This window comes from Sitophilus oryzae, unplaced genomic scaffold (genome assembly GCF_002938485.1).
Source record: "Sitophilus oryzae breed Bouriz unplaced genomic scaffold, Soryzae_2.0 scaffold_811_pilon_pilon, whole genome shotgun sequence".
In the NCBI taxonomy this organism is placed as follows: domain Eukaryota; kingdom Metazoa; phylum Arthropoda; class Insecta; order Coleoptera; family Curculionidae; genus Sitophilus; species Sitophilus oryzae.
The window spans coordinates 4,143,570-4,166,313 of record NW_022147430.1 but is presented as its reverse complement, the minus strand read 5'-3'; the positions used below and the strand labels follow the sequence as shown (position 1 = coordinate 4,166,313).

At 33.8% G+C, this 22,744-nt stretch overlaps 1 protein-coding gene across 1 annotated transcript; it reads left to right on the top strand.

Annotated features, from left to right (window-relative positions):
• The first annotated feature begins 1,015 nt into the window (after positions 1-1,015).
• On the top strand, positions 1,016-15,534 carry LOC115889170 (carboxypeptidase B-like). The gene is made up of 7 exons (XM_030909124.1): positions 1,016-1,023; positions 1,365-1,452; positions 1,521-1,621; positions 4,234-4,438; positions 7,846-8,102; positions 10,686-10,897; positions 15,382-15,534. The coding sequence occupies exons 3-7, from the start codon at positions 1,521-1,523 to the stop codon at positions 15,492-15,494; spliced, it is 888 nt and encodes a 295-aa protein (XP_030764984.1). The 5' UTR covers positions 1,016-1,023; positions 1,365-1,452; the 3' UTR covers positions 15,495-15,534.
• The last annotated feature ends 7,210 nt before the right edge of the window (positions 15,535-22,744 follow it).

Genomic DNA, 22,744 nt, shown 5'->3' with positions numbered 1-22,744 from the left:
CAAGTGTGCGAGTACCTCGGTCAAAAGAATGAGTGGCTAGATAGAAGACCAGACTCTACTGGTCTCAACCTTGGGGCACCAGGGGGCAACCCAGGAAGATCCCAATGTATGATGAGTTATAGACTGTATGATGAGCTATAACTCAAGAAAGGAGGACATAATAGATCTTTAAGGTCGAGGTGATTAACCCGCCCTTATTACAAGTAACTCTAAGTTACGTCGAAATAGAGCTTTTGTGACACCAGTGGATTGTGTTTCTTTTTCTTTTTATGTACGTATGTATGTATGGACTGTGTTTGAAAAAAAATTAATCTTCAACCTCAGATTCATTAATATTGATACTTATTCTTCTTCACTGAAGTATGTTACGCATTAATTAAATAAAAAAAATAGATCATTACTGTATCATTTTGAAATCTATTTTATTTATTATCAGTGACGATGCTAATTTATCAACTGCGATTTTTTAAATTAAAGATTATTTTATTCGAAAAATAATTTATCAAAATAGAAATCTCTTTTTAATCCTTTAAAATAAACATTCATAGCTTCCTACTCGATAAAATATTTTATAAAAGTATCGTTTTTATAATTAATTAGTACTACAATCGACTGCGTCTCAAGATGTCAAAACTATATAATGTACTATTAGTTTTGTGTCTAATATAAGCCTGTGGAACTTTGGGGAGAATAACTATGAGGGGTAAATATAAAATTTTATAGATTTATAATTATTACAAAAGCAAATTTCTAAGAAAAACTAATTTTCTTGATTCTGAAATGTCAATAATTCACATTTTAGATACAAGTTGTATCAAATTACGCCAAAACAGAAGATCAAGTGGAATTCCTTCACCAAATTAGACTCCAACGGCCATTTTGACTTCCTGAGACACAGTCGTCTGTTAGGAGACAATAGCGAGGTCATAGTTGCGCCGGAAATCCAAGATTTTTCGAAAATACCTGATAAACTTTACCGCTTCCGGTTTGGAGTATAAAATAACTGTAGAAAAATGTTAAAGAGTAAGTAAAACTTTCAACAGATGATTTAACAGCTTGAACTTAATAGTCTCTTAATTTTGATTATTTATACATTGTAGATATACCCATATATTTTTTTGAATTTTTAAGAACTCTCTTCATGCTAATTTAATTTAAATTATTTAGTATCGATGTGTATATTCATAATTCATGGCGAATTGGCTTTTTATCTAGGTTTTTTAATTTATAAATATTTTATTCATTGCATTATTAATTTTTTAACTTCTACATTTATCTATCATTCATTTCTTATATCTAGATGTATTTATATGCATATATTCTATCTCAGCACATCTAAAATTATGAAACTTTTTTTTTTACAGAGCATTGGAGACAGAAACAGCACCAAACAGTACGAATCATTACCAAGCATCCAGCTCACTCTTTACAGAGTTTGTATCACACGCAGTGGTAATTTTTCAAGCTATAGCCATAGAAATGTATTAAATATTTTTGTATATTGACGTTTTCATTTACAGATGAACGAATATTTGCTTACTTTGGAACGCTTATATCCTCATATTGTCCAAGTGGAATCCATAGGCAGAACTTTCGAAGGCAGAGATCTACTCTTAATAAAGTAAGGGACATTATATTGAGTAATAAATATAACATTTCTAAGTTTGAGATAATGATATTTGAGGAGTTAGATGCTAGAGGATGTATTAATAATAATTGATAATGAAGTTTATTATTTGGTACCCTGTATCGTTAAATACACCCCTTTATACTGGATGTTTTTAAAAGAAATGTGCCATCTCTCGTGGGAGATGGTACGGGATCCTCACGCAAAAAGATTTATTTTTCATATCAACATAGGTTCGATTCTGCTTTGTTTTGTAGCTACAGGGTGTTAAAGTCTTAATATGTTTTCATTTTCTTCCAAGTACTTTTAGCGTTTCGAATGAAATTTTGAGGGAAAAAGTTACTATATAAACGCCAATTAAAGCTAATTTTTAAGCTAAAAAAGTGTCGACACATTCACTAAGGACTTGCATATGGGTATCACTGGAATATTTTTCTAAAAAAAGCAAGTACGCCACTGACTTTTTTCCTCTTGATAGCAAAATAGTGTAAGTAGTTTAATGCCGATTAAAAGTTGTTTCTTAATATTTTGTCGATTTAGACCTCCGTGGTGAGAAAAACGCAATTTTATGAATTTGTTTGATCCAAGCAACCTTTAAAACATTTAATATCATAAATAAGTACTCATTGTTTCCTCATCAAAAATGAAAAAAGTTCCTATAAACATGGATATGAAAATGCATAGTTTTAGAGGTACAGGATATTATTTTTTTTTAATTGCGTTTACGTTTTTTGTAATTATCTTAAATGCCATTATTTTTATTTGAAATTGCTGTAGGTTAGGTAGGTATGTAGGTCTAATAGTAATAATATTTAATACTAAATTAGGTAAAATATATAACGTATTAATTTTATTAATTGTGATTAATAAAATTGCGTTTAGCCGAATTCGACAAAATATCATGATATATCACGAGATCTTTTTCATACCGTCCTATTTTTTGGCATAGGCTCTCCTGTAGCCCAAATTTTTTCATAACTTCGTTAGGAATCAGATGTTCACTATTTTTCGACTCTATTTTCTCAGCTTTTTTAAAATAAGTATATTTCATTAATGGCACTGACTTTTTGTGATTTGGCTTTGGCTTGTTATATCAGTACTAACTCTAAAAACAACTTATCTTGAATATTTTAATCGTTACGATGTCACATATATCTACTATTAAAAAAGGATAATCCACTTCTGATGTCATTTTTAACGTTACAAACGGCAGTACTGCATGCGTATGCAATACAAATTTTACTTAATACTTTTCAAGTGCCTTTAATTCTCCTTTTAAAGTAAAGTTTGTTTGTCTGTCCAACCAGTTAAGGAAGAATAATGATTTAAGATGCCGTCAGCCGGCATCTAAATAATGACTGAAAATATAATTTTCCTATAACATAAAATGACATTCAACAACTCTGTCAGTGTGTATTTTCCCGCTAAATAAACTTTACATAAATAAATTCATAATTTATTTTTCGTCAAAGTCTGGAGTTTGTTCTGATTTCAGATCACTTGTCCGGAATTTCCAAAAACTTGTATGAAAACCCTAAGTAAAGATAATAGTTAATCGATATAACTATAATCAGTTATATATATGTCACAGGCGTATCGAATAACTCGGCATTTTGCCTAGAAAAGACTAGACTATTATAAAACGCCGCCGTTTTTAACAATAGGCGAATATTTTGCAAAGAGCAAGAGCCCACCTGATTTCAGTCGCTTTGCAAAACGCCTAATGAAGACTAGTCATATTGCACAAAACATTTTACGCGGGATTAATAAAACTAACCTAAATTTATTCAACGGCATTTCTTGAACTTCTCTTTCAAAATTAATTTTATTCGAAAAGAAAAGTTCCAAAAAAGAAAGCAAAGTTTCAACAAAGAGGCAGCCCTGTACACAGAATGAAATTGCAGAGTATAATAATTAAACGGGATATTAATATTAAGGTTTTAATATATTTTGTATTTAAAATTATGTTAGCTATAATTATAATTTATGAAATAGGGTTCAAGTTCTTTTCGTCTAAACAAAATAAAATTTGACAAATTATTGTTTTGTATAGGAAAGTATGGGGTATTCCTATTAAAGCGTAAATTATTCAATATGCTTATGCTCATAGCTGAGTAAATTTTAATCATTTTTTAATCTGTCTGGGCTCAATTTGCCATTTTGTAAAACGACTGAAAACAGACAGTCTTTTTTGCAGAAGTGTACAAAAAATATCGTCATTGTTTAATAAGCCGAATTCTGATTAGGCTTTTTGTAAAGTGACTGAAAATAAATAGACTTTTTGTAAAAATTCTTTCTTTTGTTTAAAAAGCCGGCGTTTTATAAAATGCCTAGTCTTTTCGCAAAAGCTGAATTATTCTATGCGCCTGCGACATATAAATATATATAATAATAAAAAATATTATACTTTATGGAGCCTAGTCCCATGAAAACTAGATGCGCGCCACCAAATTTCAACGTATATGGTCTAACAACTTTAACTAAGAAACCCGATTTTCTCCGCAAAATCTCGACGCCACAGCGAGCTTATATGATTTATACTCGCGCCCAACGATGCCAATTTATCATAATATTACCACGTTTGAATATTTAAATATGCGTTTCAGAATAGGAGCCAATCCCAACAATCCCACCATACTGATAGACGCGGGCATCCACGCCAGAGAATGGATAGCGCCACCAGTGGCATTATACATCATTAACCAGCTAGTGGAGAACCCGGCCAACTACCGACTCTACCAGAACGTTAATTGGAATATAATTCCTAGCCTAAATCCGGACGGATACGAATTCTCCCGGTCCTCCACATGGGTAAGTAGGAGATTACTACGCGTATCGCGAGGAAGGGGGAATTTATGTGCACAAAACGTCTTGGAATTAGAGTATTGTTCGCGGGATTGTCTCGTTCTCGGTATTGTTCTGTGCATAAAAGTCGGGAATTTAGATAACTAACAGGGTGGATAATCGGATATTTTTAAAGGGAAATACACTTTTCTATAGCAGATAGACGAAAACAGATATCGGTATTTGGAGCTCATTTTTTATCAAAAACATGATGGTAAAGCAGCACATCGATATATGTTACCGTTTCGGAGTTACACAGTGTTTGTGCATTTTTAGCAAATTGCTGTAACAACAAATTTTTGCTATGGAAAGTTTTGTATTTTTATAAAAACATTTCCAAATCACCTTTTTACGTAGAATTTATTGACTTAAGTATATATATCTTTTTAAATTAATAATTTACGAGTTATCAACAGAAAAATTGATTTTTTGTATGGGACACCCTGTATATTAATAATTAATTGAAAAGAACTTATAATTACCTTTCCAAAAATATAACACACTTGATATTTTGTTCCATTCGGTCAGAGTCCCCTTCAAAATACCGAATTTTTATAAGTTTACCACTCTCAACGAGTAGGCTTTAGATCTCGTATTGATGATCTGCCGCTGATGAAATTCGGAAACAGATTTTTCCAGCAAGACAAGGCACTGCATCACAACGCGGAAATTATCAGCAATTTGTTGCAGCCAATTTCCAGAATAACCGTCACGCCGTCAAGACTTAACGCCTATGGATTTTTATCATCGAGGAAGACTAAAGGATCTAATTTTTAAATTGCTTGTGTACTCTATACAAGAACTAAGAGTACTTAGCGATTATACGAGGGTATCTTCCACCCTCACTGATTAGGCGCAATTCTCACTATAACGTCCCGTCACAGTCACACTGCGGCGCAGTCCAAAGCCTACTTATTTTTAAAAACTCTATATTTCGAAAAACCATCGATCAAAATATCAAGTATGCTATATTTTTGGAAAGATAATTTTAAGTTCTTTTTTAATAAATTAAAAATATACCGGGTGTCCTATATAAGAAATCAATTTTTCTATTGATAACTTAAATTATTAATTTATAAAATATATACTTAAACCATTAAATTTTACGTAAAAGGGTGCTTTGGCAATGTTTTCATAAACATACAAAATTTTCCGGGGCAAAAAAGTTACAGCGATTTGTCAAAAATGCACATTTTTGAAACACCCAGTAACTCCGAAACGGTAACAGATATCGATGTCCGGTTTTTACCTTAATATTTTTGATAAAAAATGAGCTCCAGACACCGAATTAGTTCTCGTCTATGTCCTATAAAAGTAGGGTGTTTCCCTTTAAAAGTGTCCAATTTGGCTCACCCTGTACAGTGTGCATTTAAAAAAATTAATTTCCTACAGAATTTTATTCTTAGAGAAGTATCTGCAACTCAAATCACTACAAATAAACTAATCGATTGAAAGCATTTGAATAAAAATTGAAGTCACCTCAATCCAGACGTCCATCACTATGACGGATAGTTTGTTATTCGGACGCGATGTCCGTCCCCAAGAGAAAAAATTCCGTTATTCAACATTTTCCGTCAAGTGAATTCAGTTAATTGCAAATTATGTTACCTGAGAAAAATATAATGACTGAAAGCATAATAAAATAGATATAAAATGGGTTTGCACCTTGCGGTTTTCATCATTTTCCTTTGGAAGGTACATATTTCCTACTTTAAAATACAAAAAAAATTGTGTATGCACTATGTGCGCATATTTGAATCAAAATCTCTTCTTACTGTCTTCCGTCTGTTTGTCTATCCGTTTGCCCGTCTGTTCGTCTGACAACTCCATTTGGGTACCTCTATCCACGTGCCACGTGCCGAGTTTGGTTCCAATCGACCAATAATTAAGAAAAAAACTGATGATTTTGTCCATTTAGAGGCATCAATCGGTTCGAAACGTCGAGGGCTTCATGCTGTAACCCGTGGCCAGTCATGCCGAAATCGACCCACATTTTTTCCAATATCAAATATTAGTCCCCTGATGAAGATGTAAACGAAACATGATATCCAACTTTGCAGAGTTGGACGCTGTGCACCGTGGCTCACATAGCCAAATTTCATCGTGATCGGACGACATCAACTTTTGACACACAGTGACACGTGTCGTACACGGTTAATTTGGCCGTGGTCCAATCTAGTACAATGCTCAAAGATCAAAAAATCAACGTTACCACTTCTTCTCTAGAGGCTCGTGTGCCACGGCCTTCAACTTTTACTCCCATCGTGCGTAAAGAAGTGTACTTTCACAGGTACAGAAAAAACACAGTTATCTCTAACTTATCTAAAATGTAAGGTAATTACAAAATACGGGTACAGTATGACGAGGGCCGGCAAAATCTTCATTTCTCCGAAAAATATGCGAGTTTTTCGGCAGAATAATTATTTTATAGTGTTCATTGTTTGGCCTTTTTTAGTGTCAGTTTGGGGCTTTTTTATTATTAGTTTTGTTTAACTAAAAAAAGATGCTACTAATTTTTTAAATTTTAACCCTCATAAACGTTTCCTATAGCTCATTCATACTTATTTATGTAAAAAATACATAACTTGTCAGTGTTATTCTTAAAAAATACGTCCCTATTTTTTTGTCCCCAGTCAGCTTGCTTCGGTAACTTTAATCAACTCAAAATCTAGTTTAATGCCGCGACCACACAAGCTGCATTTGGCGATTTCCGAGCGCTCGTCGCCGATCTCCGATCAGTGTGGACAGGAAAGTTGGAATTCGGCGACTCGTCTCTGTGTTGTTGCTCTCAGAGCTGGGCGATGCCCGCATGTGTGGACGGAAAGACGAAGTTCGATGACAAGCGCTTAGTTAATTGACGAGCGCTCGGAAATCGCCGACTGCGTGTGCGGTCGCGGCACAATAAAAATACTTAAGAAAGAAGTCTATCACTATTTTTATGGCGAATACCATTAGTAAATCAGTGCACCCGTGGTACGCCAATACTGCAATTTTTAAAAACCGTTGGTAAATTTGGGCCAATTTTTTAAATATATACTATTGAAGCAACTATTGAACTGTTGTGCAATTTTTGGACTGAATGCAGATATAGTGCCGCACCTAGTCTTAATGCTTTTGCTGTCCCAGTTCAATGTTTAGCACTATTGGCAATGAACTAGTACAATTTTTTCTTGCACGGGGTTAGTTGTAGTTACCGCTCGGGGGCAAAACTTAATTTACCAGTGTTTTCACTATTACATTCATTCATTAGAGACGGAATCGACTTCATGGCACGTCATTTTTGACAGATTTGATTTTTTTGATATTTTCCGAATTTATTTTAAATCTTAAACAAAGTGTTATAATCATATTTTCTCTTTACCATCTTTTTATAGAACAGGCTATGGAGAAAAACACGTCAACCTAACCAATCGAGCTCCTGCATCGGAACTGACCCAAACCGTAACTTTGAATACTACTGGATGTTTGCTGGGGCCAGTGCTGACCCCTGTGACGAGACGTATGCTGGTCCACAACCATTTTCCGAGCCAGAAACAGCAGCACTCGCAACATACGCGCTCAGAAACAGGCATCAGATCAAATTGTACATCAGCTTTCATAGTTATGGAAATATGATACTATATCCATGGGGGTGAGAATAAAAATAATTATGAAATAAGAAGTTAAACTTCATTAATTTAAATACATCCCACAAACAAATTTGAATAAAACACCCTGTATATTTTACGAGGATCAGATACACAATTTAATTGTCTATCAAATTGTATTACACCATTTTTTACCTATCTCTTCAAGTTTTCGTAGAAAATGCATTTTATTATAGTTTAGACCTCATTTTTCAATATACCCATGGAATATTGACATTTTAGATTTTTTAAAGCAATAAATGTACAAAATGTACAGGTGCTAAAAACGACAATATTGCAAAAAAATGAAACAAAATTTATAAAGTGTTACTTTTTACACACATACAAAATTCAGTTTTATGTAGTATTAACAGTCAATTAATGTAGTTTGCATATTTAGATCATATTGGTTGGGCCTCTAACAAATATTTGAAAAGTTTTTTTTTAATTTTTTAATGAAATAAGCGAATTATATCGGAAATATTAGTATCTGGTACTATTTGAAAATTTGTTACATCTTTAAAAATAATCGAGGGGTAAACCGCAGAGGAATTATGGTGTACACTATGAAGGAATTCTACAGGAATTCCAAGGAATTACGAGGAATTCCAAGGAATTCCATAGGAATTACTAGGAATTCCAATTATTTCCGTAAGAATTCCAATGAATTCCAAGGAATTCCTTAGAAATTTAGAGGAATTCCACAGGAATTAAGAGGAATTACAAGCAACTTTATAAAAAATTAACGAACATTAGTAAACCATGAATACTATAATAGGTAGTACTAAATTTAAAGAAAAACGTTTTGCAGGCGATTTTTACTATCCGTTTTTTCTTTTTCGCTTCCAAAATTTCCCAATATCAAATATCTACAGGTTAGATATTCTTTTAATTTAATATTGTACCCTCGATTATATATCTAAAATATTTTCCAATAGTACGGCCGAACCACCCCCGAGAGATCTAGTTATAACGTTCCCTGATTTCGCCATTTTAAAGAAATCCTCATAAGATTTTTTTATTCAGTACTCCAGAAAGTGTAAAGTTGATTTTTTCATTTCCTCGGAATAATACCTAGGTATATACTATAGGAAAATTAATACAACTTTAGGTGCACTTCATCAATGATACCATGCGTAATCTTATGGAATTTACTGGTGATCGTATTATGACGTGCAACTGAAGTTTTATTAATTTCCTTTCCTATAGATACGAGTATAACTAGGTACCTCTCATTTTCAAAAAATCCCGAGAAAAATTAATTTTAATAAGTAAGTGCCGACATATTTCCAGTATTTTTACCTCATGATCCCCTATTGGTACTAAAATTTAACTAAAAAAACGTAAATCTCGTAATAGTACTTTTTATTGTTAGATCTAGTACTTATAGAGACATTAGACATTTATAAAAATCACCAGAAAATTCATAGCGGAACTGCGAAACCGAGGTGGCAACGCTGGTTCAGACTGAAAGAGTTCCGAGAGTTCGTACCAAGGAATTCCAAGGAAGACCTTGAATGATTGACCTTGACCTTGAAGACCAGGAATTCCAAGGAATTCCGAAGGAATTACGAGGAATTCTGAGGAATTATTTGAGTAAAAGGAATTACGGTGTATACTTTTCCCTCTGCGGTTTACCCCTCGAAAATAATCTAAAATATTCATATTCCATGGATATGATAAATGGGGTCTAAATTATAAGAAAATGCATTTTCTACGAAAACTTTAAGAGATATTTAAAAAAAATGGTATATAGTATTATACCATGATTGATAGACAATTAAATTTTGCATCTGATTCTCGTAAACTATACCATAATCAAATTTACCTTTATTTAAATCGTAGAATCTAAAAATATAATAATATACAGGGTGTTCCGTTTAAAAAAATACAACTATAATATTTTTACTTATTTGGGACACTCTGTATCTTGTAAAAATATTTGTAAATTGTAGCTCTAATAGTCGTTCAACGAACCCAAAACTTGCAACTTTTAAAAATCTAATCGTTTAGCTACAATACTCCGTGCCGTAAGTGGTGACCAACCCTGTACAATAATTCTAATATGAATTTTTTAAACGAACCGTATTGTAAACAATTACACTTACGATTTACCAAACTTCGAACGAGCCGTAGAAAGGCATAAGTCGCATACGAACAATTCTCATGACTTTACGACTCGTTCGTTCAAATCTTATCAATCCGTGCTGGCCACGATTCATAACTTATGTTATATATATGATTATGATTATATATGATTTAATACTCGTTCAAGTGAACGAGCCATTCAATGTTTTCCCACCTCCAATCTGAACAATCTTAAGACTTCTTTATTCTATTCTGTTCAGCATAGTTTCTGGTACTTTTATCGGTATTTTTATCTCGTTATATTTCCATACGATATCTCTACTCTTGACATTTTCTACTGCATCCACTTAAGTTCAAAACAATAATAATGCAATATCACAGATAACCGTAGATAACATAGATATTAAATCAATTTTTGACAAAATTGTTTTATTATCTATACCACTTTCAGATTAGATATAGATATACCATAATCTATATTATTCTTTATTTGATAACAGATACACTAACGATCTGCCAGATAACGCTGACGAACTCCAGTGGCTTGGTGAATTAGCAGGCTTGGCAATTGGTAGAGTTAGTACCCTCAATTCTCGTTACGTAGTTGGTAGTTCCACAAACGTTCTCTATGCAGCAGCTGGTGGAAGCGACGATTGGGTCAAAGGAGTAACGGGTGTTGGTTTGGCTTACACCATCGAACTTCCAGCTGGTGGTAAGCAAATTTTTCGAACTAAATATGAAATTATCTACAAACCACTGTACAGGGTGGGTCAAATTCGACGCTTTTAAATGGAAACACCCATATAGGAGATAGACGAAAACTAATATCGGTGTCTGGAGCTCAATTTTCATCAAAAACATGATGGTGAAAACCGTACATGAATATCTGTTACCGTTTCGGAGTTACGGGGTGTTATTCAAAAATGTGCATTTTTAACAAATCGCTGTAACTTTTTTGCTATCGAAAATTTTGTATTTCTATAAAAACATTTCCAGAGCACCTTTTTACGTAGAATTTAATGGTTAAAGTATATTTTTTTTTAAATTAATCATTTAAGAGTTATCAACAGAAAAATTGATTTTTTATTTGGGACACCCTCTATATTTTTAATTAACTGAAAAGAATTTAAAATTACCTTTCCAAAAATGTAGCACATATGATATTTTGTTATAATCCCCTTCGAAATAGAGAATTTTTAAAAGTTCGCCACTTTTAACTAGTAGGCTTTGGACCCTTTATTGATGATATGCTCTTAATGGAACTCGAAAACATATTTTTCCAGCAAGACGACGCACCGCCTCTGATCGCTGAAGTTATCAGCAAATTTTGCATCCAATTTCAAGAATAATTGAATAGCCAACCAAGATTCCAGCCATGCCCATGGATCTAATCCTATCGATATATTTGCGGAAAAATGAAGGTTCCTTATTCTTCCGTATAATCTAGACAAGAATTAGAAATACTTAGCAGTTATGAGAGGGTATCTTTCACCCCCACTTAGTTAATGAATTCCGCGAGAATTGTTCAAAAACTGCCCCGTCTGTCCATAACAGAAGACGGTTGATATGTCGAACATCTATAGCAAAATCTCATATCTTGGTTTGCTATTTATTTTTCTTGTTACTAGATATAGTTTAAGTGTGTTGATGTTGATTAAATATATTTTAAATAGTTATAAAATTCTGCATCTCTCATAGCAAATATTATTTTCGTTTTAATTGATGCTCACAGCAGATTTTTTTTTGCATTACAGCCGGTGCCGTTCAAAGCCTACTCATTTAAAGCGGGCGAATTTTTATATACTCTATATCTCGAAGAGGAATCGAGCAAAATATCAAGTGTGTTATATTTTTGAAAAGGTAATTTTAAATTATTTTCAATAAATTAAAAATATACAGGGTGTCCCATATAAAAAATCAAATTTTCTGTTGATAATTCTTAAATTATTAATTTTAAAAAAATTATACTGAAACCATTAAATTCTACGTAAAAGGTGCTTTGGAAATGTTTTCATAAAAATACGAAATTATCCATAACAAAAAAGTTACAGCGATTTGTTAAAAGTGCATATTTTTGAAAAACACCCCGTAACTCCGAAACGGTAACAGATGCGGTTTTCACTATCATATTTTTGACAAAAATTGAGCTCCAGACACCGATATTAGTTTTCGTCTATCTCCTATAGAAACGGGTCCATTTAAAAGCGTCGAATTTGACCGCAATAGTGCGTCGGGCATCTGCAGCTCCTAGATTAAAAAAAACTTGAGAATTTTGTTTAAGTGCAAACCTAAAGTATACACATTTAACAATCCAATTGTACCGGATAGGGTCTCAGAGTGAGTTGTATCAAAACGGCAATTCTGCTAATTGGAGTGCGACAAACCGTCGAATTGGCCACTTTAACCAATCGGCATATATTTATGAAATACCTAGTCGCTTATCAAAAAATTGACCATTAAAATATTGTTAATAAATGTCTAGGCAAATAGCTATTTGTCTACATTTGCTTTATGTCCATCACATATACAGAGTCCGGCAATAGCGCGTCGGGCATCTGTAGCTCCTAGAATAAAAACTTGAGAATTTTGTTTAAGTGCAAACCTAAAGTATGTACCAGGATGTATTTCAGGAAAATATTTTATCTTCTATAGGGTGGCTCAAAAAAGTGTGAGTGGACCTGGATGATTTTTTTTAAATAGAACATCCTGTATATTATTGCATTTTTGACTTTCTTTCAGATCACTTTACATAACCCTAAGATATGAATAAATAAATTTCGATTAGTTTCAGAGATATTAAAAAATAAATCAAGAGTATATATTTTTCAGCCCTTTTTAAAAAAATTATTAAAAATACAGGAACTGTTCTGAAATCAGTACATTAGGCATTTACTTTAGATGGTCTGTTCTTACTTTGCTATAAATATGGTAATCGTAAATCATACAGGATGTTCAAAATTCTACGCCAAACTTTCTAAAATATAAAATAATTTTTCTTCTTAGAAAAATCATCCAGGTCCACTCACACTTTTTTGAGCCACCCTATAGAAATTAAAATAATTTCCTGAAATACATCCTGGTACATACTTTAGGTTTGCACTTAAACAAAATTCTTAAGTTTTTTATTCTAGGAGCTACAGATGCCCGACGCGCTATTGCCGGACTCTGTATATGTGATGGACATAAAGCAAATGTAGACAAATAGCTATTTGCCTAGACATTTATTAACAATATTTTAATGGTCAATTTTTTGATAAGCGACTAGGTATTTCATAAATATATGCCGATTGGTTAAAGTGGCCAATTCGACGGTTTGTCGCACTCCAATTAGCAGAATTGCCGTTTTGATACAACTCACTATGAGACCCTATCCGGTACAATTGGATTGTTAAATGTGTATAACAATTCCGTGGCATTGAGGAAACGAATGACTTCCATTATGCTCTTCCATTATACAGGGTGTTTCAAAAAACATGTGTCATCTCTCGTGAACAGGTTCCTCACGTAAAAATAAGATTTATTTTTCATATCAACATAAGTCCAACTCTGCTTTATTTCGTAGCTAGAGGGTATTCAAATCCAAGTACTTTTAGCATTTCGAATGATATTTTGAGGGTAAAAGGTACTATAAATTGGACATATTTTAAAACTAAAAAAGTGTGGACATATTCAATAGGGACGTGCATATAGGTTATCACTGGAATATTTTTCTAAAAAAACATATACGTCACTCACTTTTTTTCTCTTGTTACGACGAAATAGTGTAAGCAGTGTAATGCCGATTAAAAGTTGTCTCTAGATATTTTGTAGATTTCGGCCTCCTTGATGAGATAATGCAATTTTATTATTTCTTTTGATCCAAGTCTGATAGCAACTTAAAAAAAAAATAAAATCATTAACTTGTAAAAATTTTAAATAATTACTCGTTGACTCCGCATCAAAAAATATGAAAACAAGTTTCTATAAACATGGGTATGGAAATGCATAGTTTTAGAGTTACAGGATCTTAAACCTTTTCAAAATTAGGTTTTTTGTAATTATCTTCAATACCATTATTTTTTTTTATTTAAAATTGCTGTAGGTTGGACTAATAGTAATAATAACTAATAGTAATAATATTTAATAATAAATTAGAAAAAATATATAATTTATTAATGTTGTTTTAATTTTAATTTTATTCATTGTGATTAATAAAATTGCGTTTATCTCATCAAGGAGTCCGATATCAACAAAATAACAAGAAAATAATAAAAGATATAACTTAATTGGCATTAAACGGCCTACACAATTTTGACAATTTCAAAAAGAAAAAAATCAACAGAAAGAAGTCAGTGGTGCACATGTTTTTTTTTGAAAAATATTCCGGTGATAACCCATATGCACGTCCCTGGTGAATTTATCGACACTTTTTTAGCATTAAAATATGTATGATTTATAGTAACTTAGCATTATAGTAATTTAGCATTAAAATGTGTGTGATTTATAGTAACTTTTACCTTCACAATTTGATTCCGAATCACTAAAAGTACTTGGAAGAAAATTATAATAAATCGAAAGATTATTAAGACTCTAACATCCTGTAGCTACGAAACAAAACAGAATCAGACCTATGTTGATATGAAAAATAAATCTTATTTTTACGTGAGGAATCTTCCCACGGGAGATGGCACATGTTTGTTGAAACACCCTGTAGAATAAAAATTCAACCAATAATAGTGAGAAAATAGCATATTCAAACCCAAAAATTATATTGAAATATACAGAAAATACTTTATTAAAAATATAAAGAAAAATATAGAGAACAAATGGCAACAACAATCAAATTGATTGGTCTCAATCATTCCAAATCTTTCGGCCAATCAGTCACCCATACCAAAAAATTAACAAAAAAAAACTCTCACTTCACTTCACTGTTAGGCGCAGTGGCGCAAACCCCCGCAGCTGCGGGGGGGCCCAGACCCAACAGGGGCCCGAAACCTCTGAGGCCCGGGAATAAAATAATATAAATATAGAATTATTCCCAAAATAGGGAATAGGGGAGGAGGCCGGGGGGGCCTAACGCAAGTTTCGCGAGGGGCCCATAATTTGTCGCTACACCACTGGTTAGGCGGTACAATTTTAGACAGGCCAGCTAATTATAAAAAAGAATAAATATTTTATTATAACTGTTTTATACAATTTTTTTTCTTTTTGAAGGTCTTTTTGGATTCAATCCACCAGCAACTAGCATTCTGCCCATTGTGCAAGAGACGTTTGAAGGCATTACAATATTCCATGCATATGTAGAAGCAGCATATAGCAAAAATTAAAACACAATTGTTTTTTTTCTCAATCTAAATAAATATTTTACTTATACTAATATTAAAACTAGTTTTCTTTTCCTTGAATGTACATTTTTTTTTATTTTGGGTGTTTCAATATTCTTAACAGTTTTTCTGACAAATCAGGGTATTATCGTTGATTGAAGGAATTGGGAAGATACGCATCCATTAGGGCAAATTCGTGACAAGGCTGATTTGATTTCTCCTTACGTCTCAAGTGCTGTACAGTGGAGCTTCTACTCGTTCTGCAGCCAACGCATAAAACGTTTATTTTCTCTAATTTAGCCAGCGAAGGCATAATATCTAAGACGGTGTGGAAGTGAAAACGCCAGTGTTGCCATATTAAAATGTGTAATATCTCTAATACGTTTGACGAAAATATCTTTAGATAAAAAATCCGCGTATGTGTATTGAAAATTTATTCGTGTTAAACATGAATAAACAACAAAAATTACACAACATTGACAAACGTATCGGCTCTTGAAAAAGCTAGCTGCGAGAGCGCAGAGGTCATGATTACTAAATCCCGCTTAAGATGGGCTAGTCATGTATGCAGGATGCAAGAAAACCGCCTACTGAAATCTCTCCTCTGATGAGCTTGCAGGCGGTAAGAAGATCTACAGAAGACGGTACAGCGTAATGATATTTTTGAATGTCCGAAGTGAGGAAGAGAGATAACTTCACGTATCGGGCTTTTCAATCAGAGAAAAGCTCATGAAACAAAACGCCTTGTGTAACCATCTTCTGATGCGTGTGAAATAATACTCGTCAGCGAGTAATGGCAGTAAGTGTCAAAAAAAGTGACTGGGAAAGGGTGGTATTTTTTAAATGGACCCCCTGCATATTATTGTATTTTTGGCTACAACCGTCCTGATCACTTTACATAGTCTTAAGTTGTTTTTATAGTTCCAGAGTAATAAATCAATACCTACATAAAAAATACTTAACTTATACTAGTTTCTTATAAAAAAATACGCATTATTTTTTGAAAAATTAATTAAAATTATGTACGAATTTACCTCGTAGAATCAAAACAACGCTCTGTGTTTACTGTAATTGGCTTTTATTATAACGTTGTAAATGTAAATTGTACAGGAAATTCCTTGCAAAACTTGCTATATTATAAATTAACTTTTTTGCTTTTTTAGTTGGGAACACCATGTATATTGTTTTTTTTTTAGTCGCAGAATTATTAAATGAACTTTGTTTCTAAAGTGTTTTATCAAAGCCACCCGAAGGTTTCTCACTTGGGTAAAAAATGTACATGCAAGTACTACCAAAATATAATTGGCAATCAAGACTGCCTACGACTGCCATGTAATTATTATGGGTGACTACCCTAAGACTGCCAATGACTGCAAGCGACTGACAAGAAAATGTACATGTAATATAAATAGTGAGACACCCCTCTAAGCCACCTAACAATGTTTTGTCTTGTATCTCTATTCTATATAAATCTCTATCAAAGGGCCATATAATACCGTTGATTGAAAAAATAACATGTGGAACCTTATGGGCGATTTTGTGACACAAAACCTGCCCGAGATGTAGCTGGCGGTGCGTCGCCACTAACTAGATCCAGCTAAACTAAATCTCGGACAGGTTGACTAGTGGCGTGAGTTTTTGGATCATACGAAATCTTCAGTACCTATAAAGAATTTTTAATTTTTGTTGTTTATTCTATGTTTATTATGATACGATAAGTTTTTATAAGATGTCTCTGTTGCAACATATTTAATGCGCTTGTGTGCCGGCGGTACGGCGCCGGCGTCGGCACCCAGGTTTCGCCTCCATATAACATGGTGCTGGGGATTATTACTGCTCGGTACACTGCAAGTTTTGTCTTTGTGCTCAATCCGTGATTGTAGAAAACCCTGTCTTTTTTTCCAGAACGCTCTTGAGGCGCTGCTAATTCTGTGCTGAATTTCTGAGTCGATATTGGCCTTTTCTGAAACCAAACTGAGAAAACAACTAAAAGAGAAATAAGAAAAGATCCTAGGGAGTATAACAGAAACCAAATTTTGGAAACAATAGAAGCATGAAAGTGTTAAGACGCAAGCAAATGCACGGAAAACAAAAAATAATAAAGATAAGAAACACACATGGCATTATAACAACAGACAAACATGAAGTTAGAAATGAAATACACCAATTCTACGAACAACTTTATCAGTCTGTTATACCAAACAAAGATAGAGTACAAAAACACATTACAAACATAGGATCAGAAGACATGCCAGAAATATCAATCACAGAAATTAAATACGCACTTCAACAAATAAAGATGGCAAAAGCCCAGGACAAGATCGTATCACACCTGAAATGCTGAAGATGGGCGGAAAACCATTAGTGGATGCCGTAGAAGTATTGTTAAATATGTCTGATGTCTGATGGAGGGTAGAATCCCTGACGCATGGAAAAACGCAGAAGTTGTGCTATTATACAAAAAAGGAAATTATACAAATATATAGAATATAGACCAATAAGCCTTCTCTCGCACCTATACAAGCTCTTCACTAGGATTATCACAACCGACTTCCTATCAGCCAATAGAACAGGCAGGCTTTCGAAAAGGTTTTAGTACCATCGATCATCTACAAACAATTAAAACAGTCATTGAAAAAATATCTGAATACAATATACCGCTACATTTGGCCTTTGTAGACTACCAAAAGGCCTTTGACAGCATTGAAACCTGGTCATTTTTAGCTACAATGGAGGACGCGAGAATCGATTCAAGATATTATTCCATTATTAAAAATATGTATAATAGTGCAACCTTCCAAATAAATTAGACGATTAAAAAACAGGAAAAATACCACTCGGCAAAAGGGCGTGAGACAAGGAGATACAATCCCAATCAAGATCTCTCCCAAGTTATTTACACTGGCACTGGAAAAAGTCTTCAAGAAATTAGAATGGGAAAATAGAGGTCTAAACATTGATGGGGTAAACCTTAGCCATCTCGCAGACGATATTGTCTTGCTAAGCACCGACATTCAAGAACTGAACACCATGCTAAAGGATGTAAATGATCAATCCCAGAAAATTGGCCTTAAAATGAAAAGAAGACCAAGATAATGAGCAACAATATCCATAACATTACCGTAAACAACGTTGTTATTGAAAACGTAAACCATTATATATATATTTAGGTCATAAAATCAAGCTGGGTAAAGAGAACCAAAATATGGAGATCAAACGCAGGATCCATTTGACATTGGTAGCATTTGGAAATATGAGTGATATTTTCAAGGATAAAAAGGTGCCCATCAACCCAAAGAAAAAGGCTTACGACAGCTGCATTACCTGTGCTTACGTATGGCTTAGAGACTATGGCAATTACCCGAAAAACAGCAGAACAACTGCGAGTAGCACAAAGAACCATGAAAAGAATCATGTTTGGAGTCACCATTAGGGAAAAAATACGGAACACCCACATACGTCAAAAAACAAAACTAATAGATGTTGGCAAGTCTGAAGTGGTAATGGATAGGACATGTGGCAAGACAGGATCCAGACCGATGGCCCCAAAAAGTAATTCTATGGAGACTTAGGTAAACAACAAGAAGTGTGGGCCGACCAATCTTGCAACGGTCTAAGACACTCGAAGAAGTTTCTGAGGGCTTACGATCAAGAAAAATCAAAGATCTTCATCCTGTATTCCTGGATTTAAGTAAGAACAATCTTCGGATTGTCACGGGGTTTTTAACAGGACACTGTCTCCTCAACGAACACCTCAGTAGATTGAAACTAAGAAAAAACGGCGAATGCAGATTCTGTGGGGAAAATGGGGAAACACCAGTACACCTCATCACTAAGTGCGCCGAGACGACAACCATTCGTGCCATGAACTTTGGTACGACTGATATTGGAGATAGAGAACTACCCTCTATTTAACCGTCCCAGGTACTGGCTTTTGTCAAAGCCCTGGGACTGTATGGTACCTCAAGTAAAGAATTGTATGATAACTCAAGAAAGGGGGACACAATAGATCTGTAAGGTCGCAGTGATTAACCCCCTCCCACTTATTCTAAATTCTAAAAAAAAGTGGGCCGACCAAAAAAGAGATGGGTCGGTGACGTCAGAACAGGAAGACTGGAAGTCTGAAGCATGGAAAAACCTAGAAGAGGCCTATATCCAACACTGGATGGAACCAGACTGAGAAAGATGAAGAAGAAGAAGAAATTTGTTGGATATTCCGAACTTTTTCATAATTGGCCAAAGTGCATTTGTGTTTACAGAGTCAAAAGTTTTTGTTAGATGTTTAAGATCTATGATTATGTATTAGAATATAAAGTTTACACTGCTGCTTTTTTACTTTTTCCTGTAGTTGGCGGACGGAGAATGTGGAATCGACGGTGCCGCGGTTGGGGCAAAAACCCATTTGCGATTCTGGGAGGATTTTTTCTATATGTGGGTGCAGACGGTTTGACATAATTTTTGCAATAATGTTGTTATTTTTGAAACACCCTGTATACGTAAACATATTTTCCTGAAATATAGTTCAGATCTGCACTTAAACGGAACCCCAAGTTCCTTAAAAATAAAGATCTATTTTTATTTTTTATATCCGACGCATTTATTACAGAACCCTGTATAATGTTCTAGGCTAGTATAAAAAAACTGGACAGTATTTTATGATGCCGTAATCTTATACCTCAATAAAAATATTAAAATTCCTTGAATTACAGGTGATATTAGAAACTTAATGAAAAACAAGTAGGTAAGCGTGGATTTAAAGTGTAATTTTATCTCATATCTCCCATTAATTTATTGAATCAATATTTCCTTCGTTGTAAGATTTATGAAGATGGACGACCCATAAAAGTTTTCAATCCAGATATATTGCAGTTTAAAAACCGGAAATCGTCACTTTGAGGCGAGTGATTCGACAAAATGCTTCTGAAAGCAAGCTTTGCAGTTTTGTGTGCCTTGTCCCTTTTGAATTGGACCAATGGTTTTAATTATGAAGGGTAAGAAGAATCAAATAATGAATAATATACTATTACAGAAAAAGTGAAAAAATAATATCGAAAAACGGTACCTTTTAGTCTCACTCAAGCAGTTTCACGGATTCAGTAAGACTGAAAAACGGCAAACGCTTGTGTTCGTTTTTATTTTCTTGATTACATTCATTTGGTACAGATATCTTTCGTTGATCTCGTAAACATAAAATGTCATCAACAAAATTACAACCAATTCTCCTAGGAGTATGTTTAGAATTAACATACGAGTTACGAAATATTCTGATGTATCAAAAACAACGAAAATGCCGTAGGTGGTGTGTCAGACAGTAGATATTAGAGATGGGTAGATCCGGTATTTTAAAAGAGTCGGATCCGGAGTTACATCAAGCTTCATGGACCTGCATCCCATTCTAGTTTCGCCGTATCTATTCTAACCTTTAATTTCAATTTATCTAAATTTTGTTTTGTATGAAGCAATCTGCGTTTAAAAGTTTTGTAGTCCGTTAGGGAAATCTGATATTTGCATTTTGCCAAATTCTTATCACCTGATATTAGTTGTTCTATTTATTTAGAGAAGGTACCCTAAGGGCACAAACATAGTGAGGCATCTCGATGCGATGCTTGCCAAGGATGCATCGCGACTACCGTACATAGTGCGGGGCATTTCATCTCGACGCGATGCGCGCCTTTCACCTCGCCATCAAACATGTACAAATTTATGCGTCATAACATACTGGAGCCTCGCACCTCGCCACGCACCTATATGTTCAGCGCGATGCTTCCTAGGAAACAACATTTTTGTTTTTTGCGAGAAGCGGACACGGATGCCTGAAACTTTACATTTGATTGGTCGGTTTAGGATCACAATTCGTTGAGCATATATCGAACTAGAGTCGAGTGGAATAAAATGTTCACAATACTGTTACGGATTCCGTGGGTCCACTATTTAAACTCACGATAAAATACTTAACGAATTTATTTGTCTCACTCTGTACACACAACTTATACTATTTACAACACAATTTATGCAACTACTATTACTCTAATGGTATTTCACTATTTAAAGCGCGGTATATTCAAACTTCAGACTATCTTCAGACTTGTCCAACTGTCAATGCGCGGGCCTTATATACCCCCTGGCGATGGTTTCTTGAATTTTCTAAAGAATTCTGTAATTTTCATTTACTTTCTGGCGAATTCGCCAGGTTATGCAACCAGTAATACACCTTGACCTTAACATTTCCTTTTACTTTCTGGCGAATTTGCCAGTTATGCAACCAGTAATACACCTTGACCTTAACAATACTAATATTTAATTTGTCACCAGCAATGTAATAACCTTGATTCTACAGGGTCCTGCAATACTGCGTCGGGAATCTGCAGCTCTTATAATAAAAAACTTATGAATTTTGTAGTCCAGACATAAAGTATGTATTAGGATGTATTTGAGGAAAATATTTGAACTTCTAAATGGTGGCTTAAAAAAGTGTGAGTGGATCGCAAATATTTTTTTAAATGGAACACCTATATACAGGGTGACGCAACTCATTCGCCTTGGTTGATTGTACAAGAACGGAAATATGTAGAAACAAAATATTTTATGAGCATATGTGGGAAGACCATGTGCATAATTTAAAATTATTTTGAAATAAAAAAAAAAAAATTTTAAATTTTATACAGGGTTTTTTTTTTTTTAGATTATTTTAAATATTTATTTTACATAAAACTTTGTTATTTCAAATACGACAACTTGTGGCTTTTTTAAAATAAATAGAAACAGATTGAAATGCTCTTTCAAACTATATTAGGACTTAGGGTCTCCTATACCTATCTAGCTCAGATTTTGAATAATGAGCAATTTTTCAATAAAATGGCAACAAAGAAGGCTGATGTCGTCATGGCAAGTTTCTAGTGACAGTAGCTATTTTCAAAATCGAAATTAGTTTATGGACTTTTTATTTATAGCAAGTACTTTAATCACTAGTTAGTTGATTAAAAATATACCATTACTATTTGCAAATTATTTTTCCTTCACAGTATATGTCTTTTTAATTTTTTGATGATGCACCATAATTTTGTTTACTCACTTGTTTCGTCGAACTGCTTGAACCAATTTTTACTTTTGATCAAATCGATGTGAGAAACTATGAAGCTATAAATTTTGTTTCGGGAGAGTTGAGTTATTGAATGTACGTAATTGCACCCAACAACGACCTAATTAAGCTCTCCTTTTACGCGAGCAATACGTAACCGAAACGAAGTACTGAG

Bases quoted from the DNA above. Each gene is read 5' to 3' on its own strand.
- LOC115889170 (XM_030909124.1), top strand. From the start codon at position 1,521: ATGAACGAATATTTGCTTACTTTGGAACGCTTATATCCTCATATTGTC. The intron at 1,622-4,233 runs GTAAGGGACATT...TATGCGTTTCAG, and splicing joins AGAGATCTACTCTTAATAAA to AATAGGAGCCAATCCCAACA. The intron at 10,898-15,381 runs GTAAGCAAATTT...TTCTTTTTGAAG, and splicing joins CATCGAACTTCCAGCTGGTG to GTCTTTTTGGATTCAATCCA.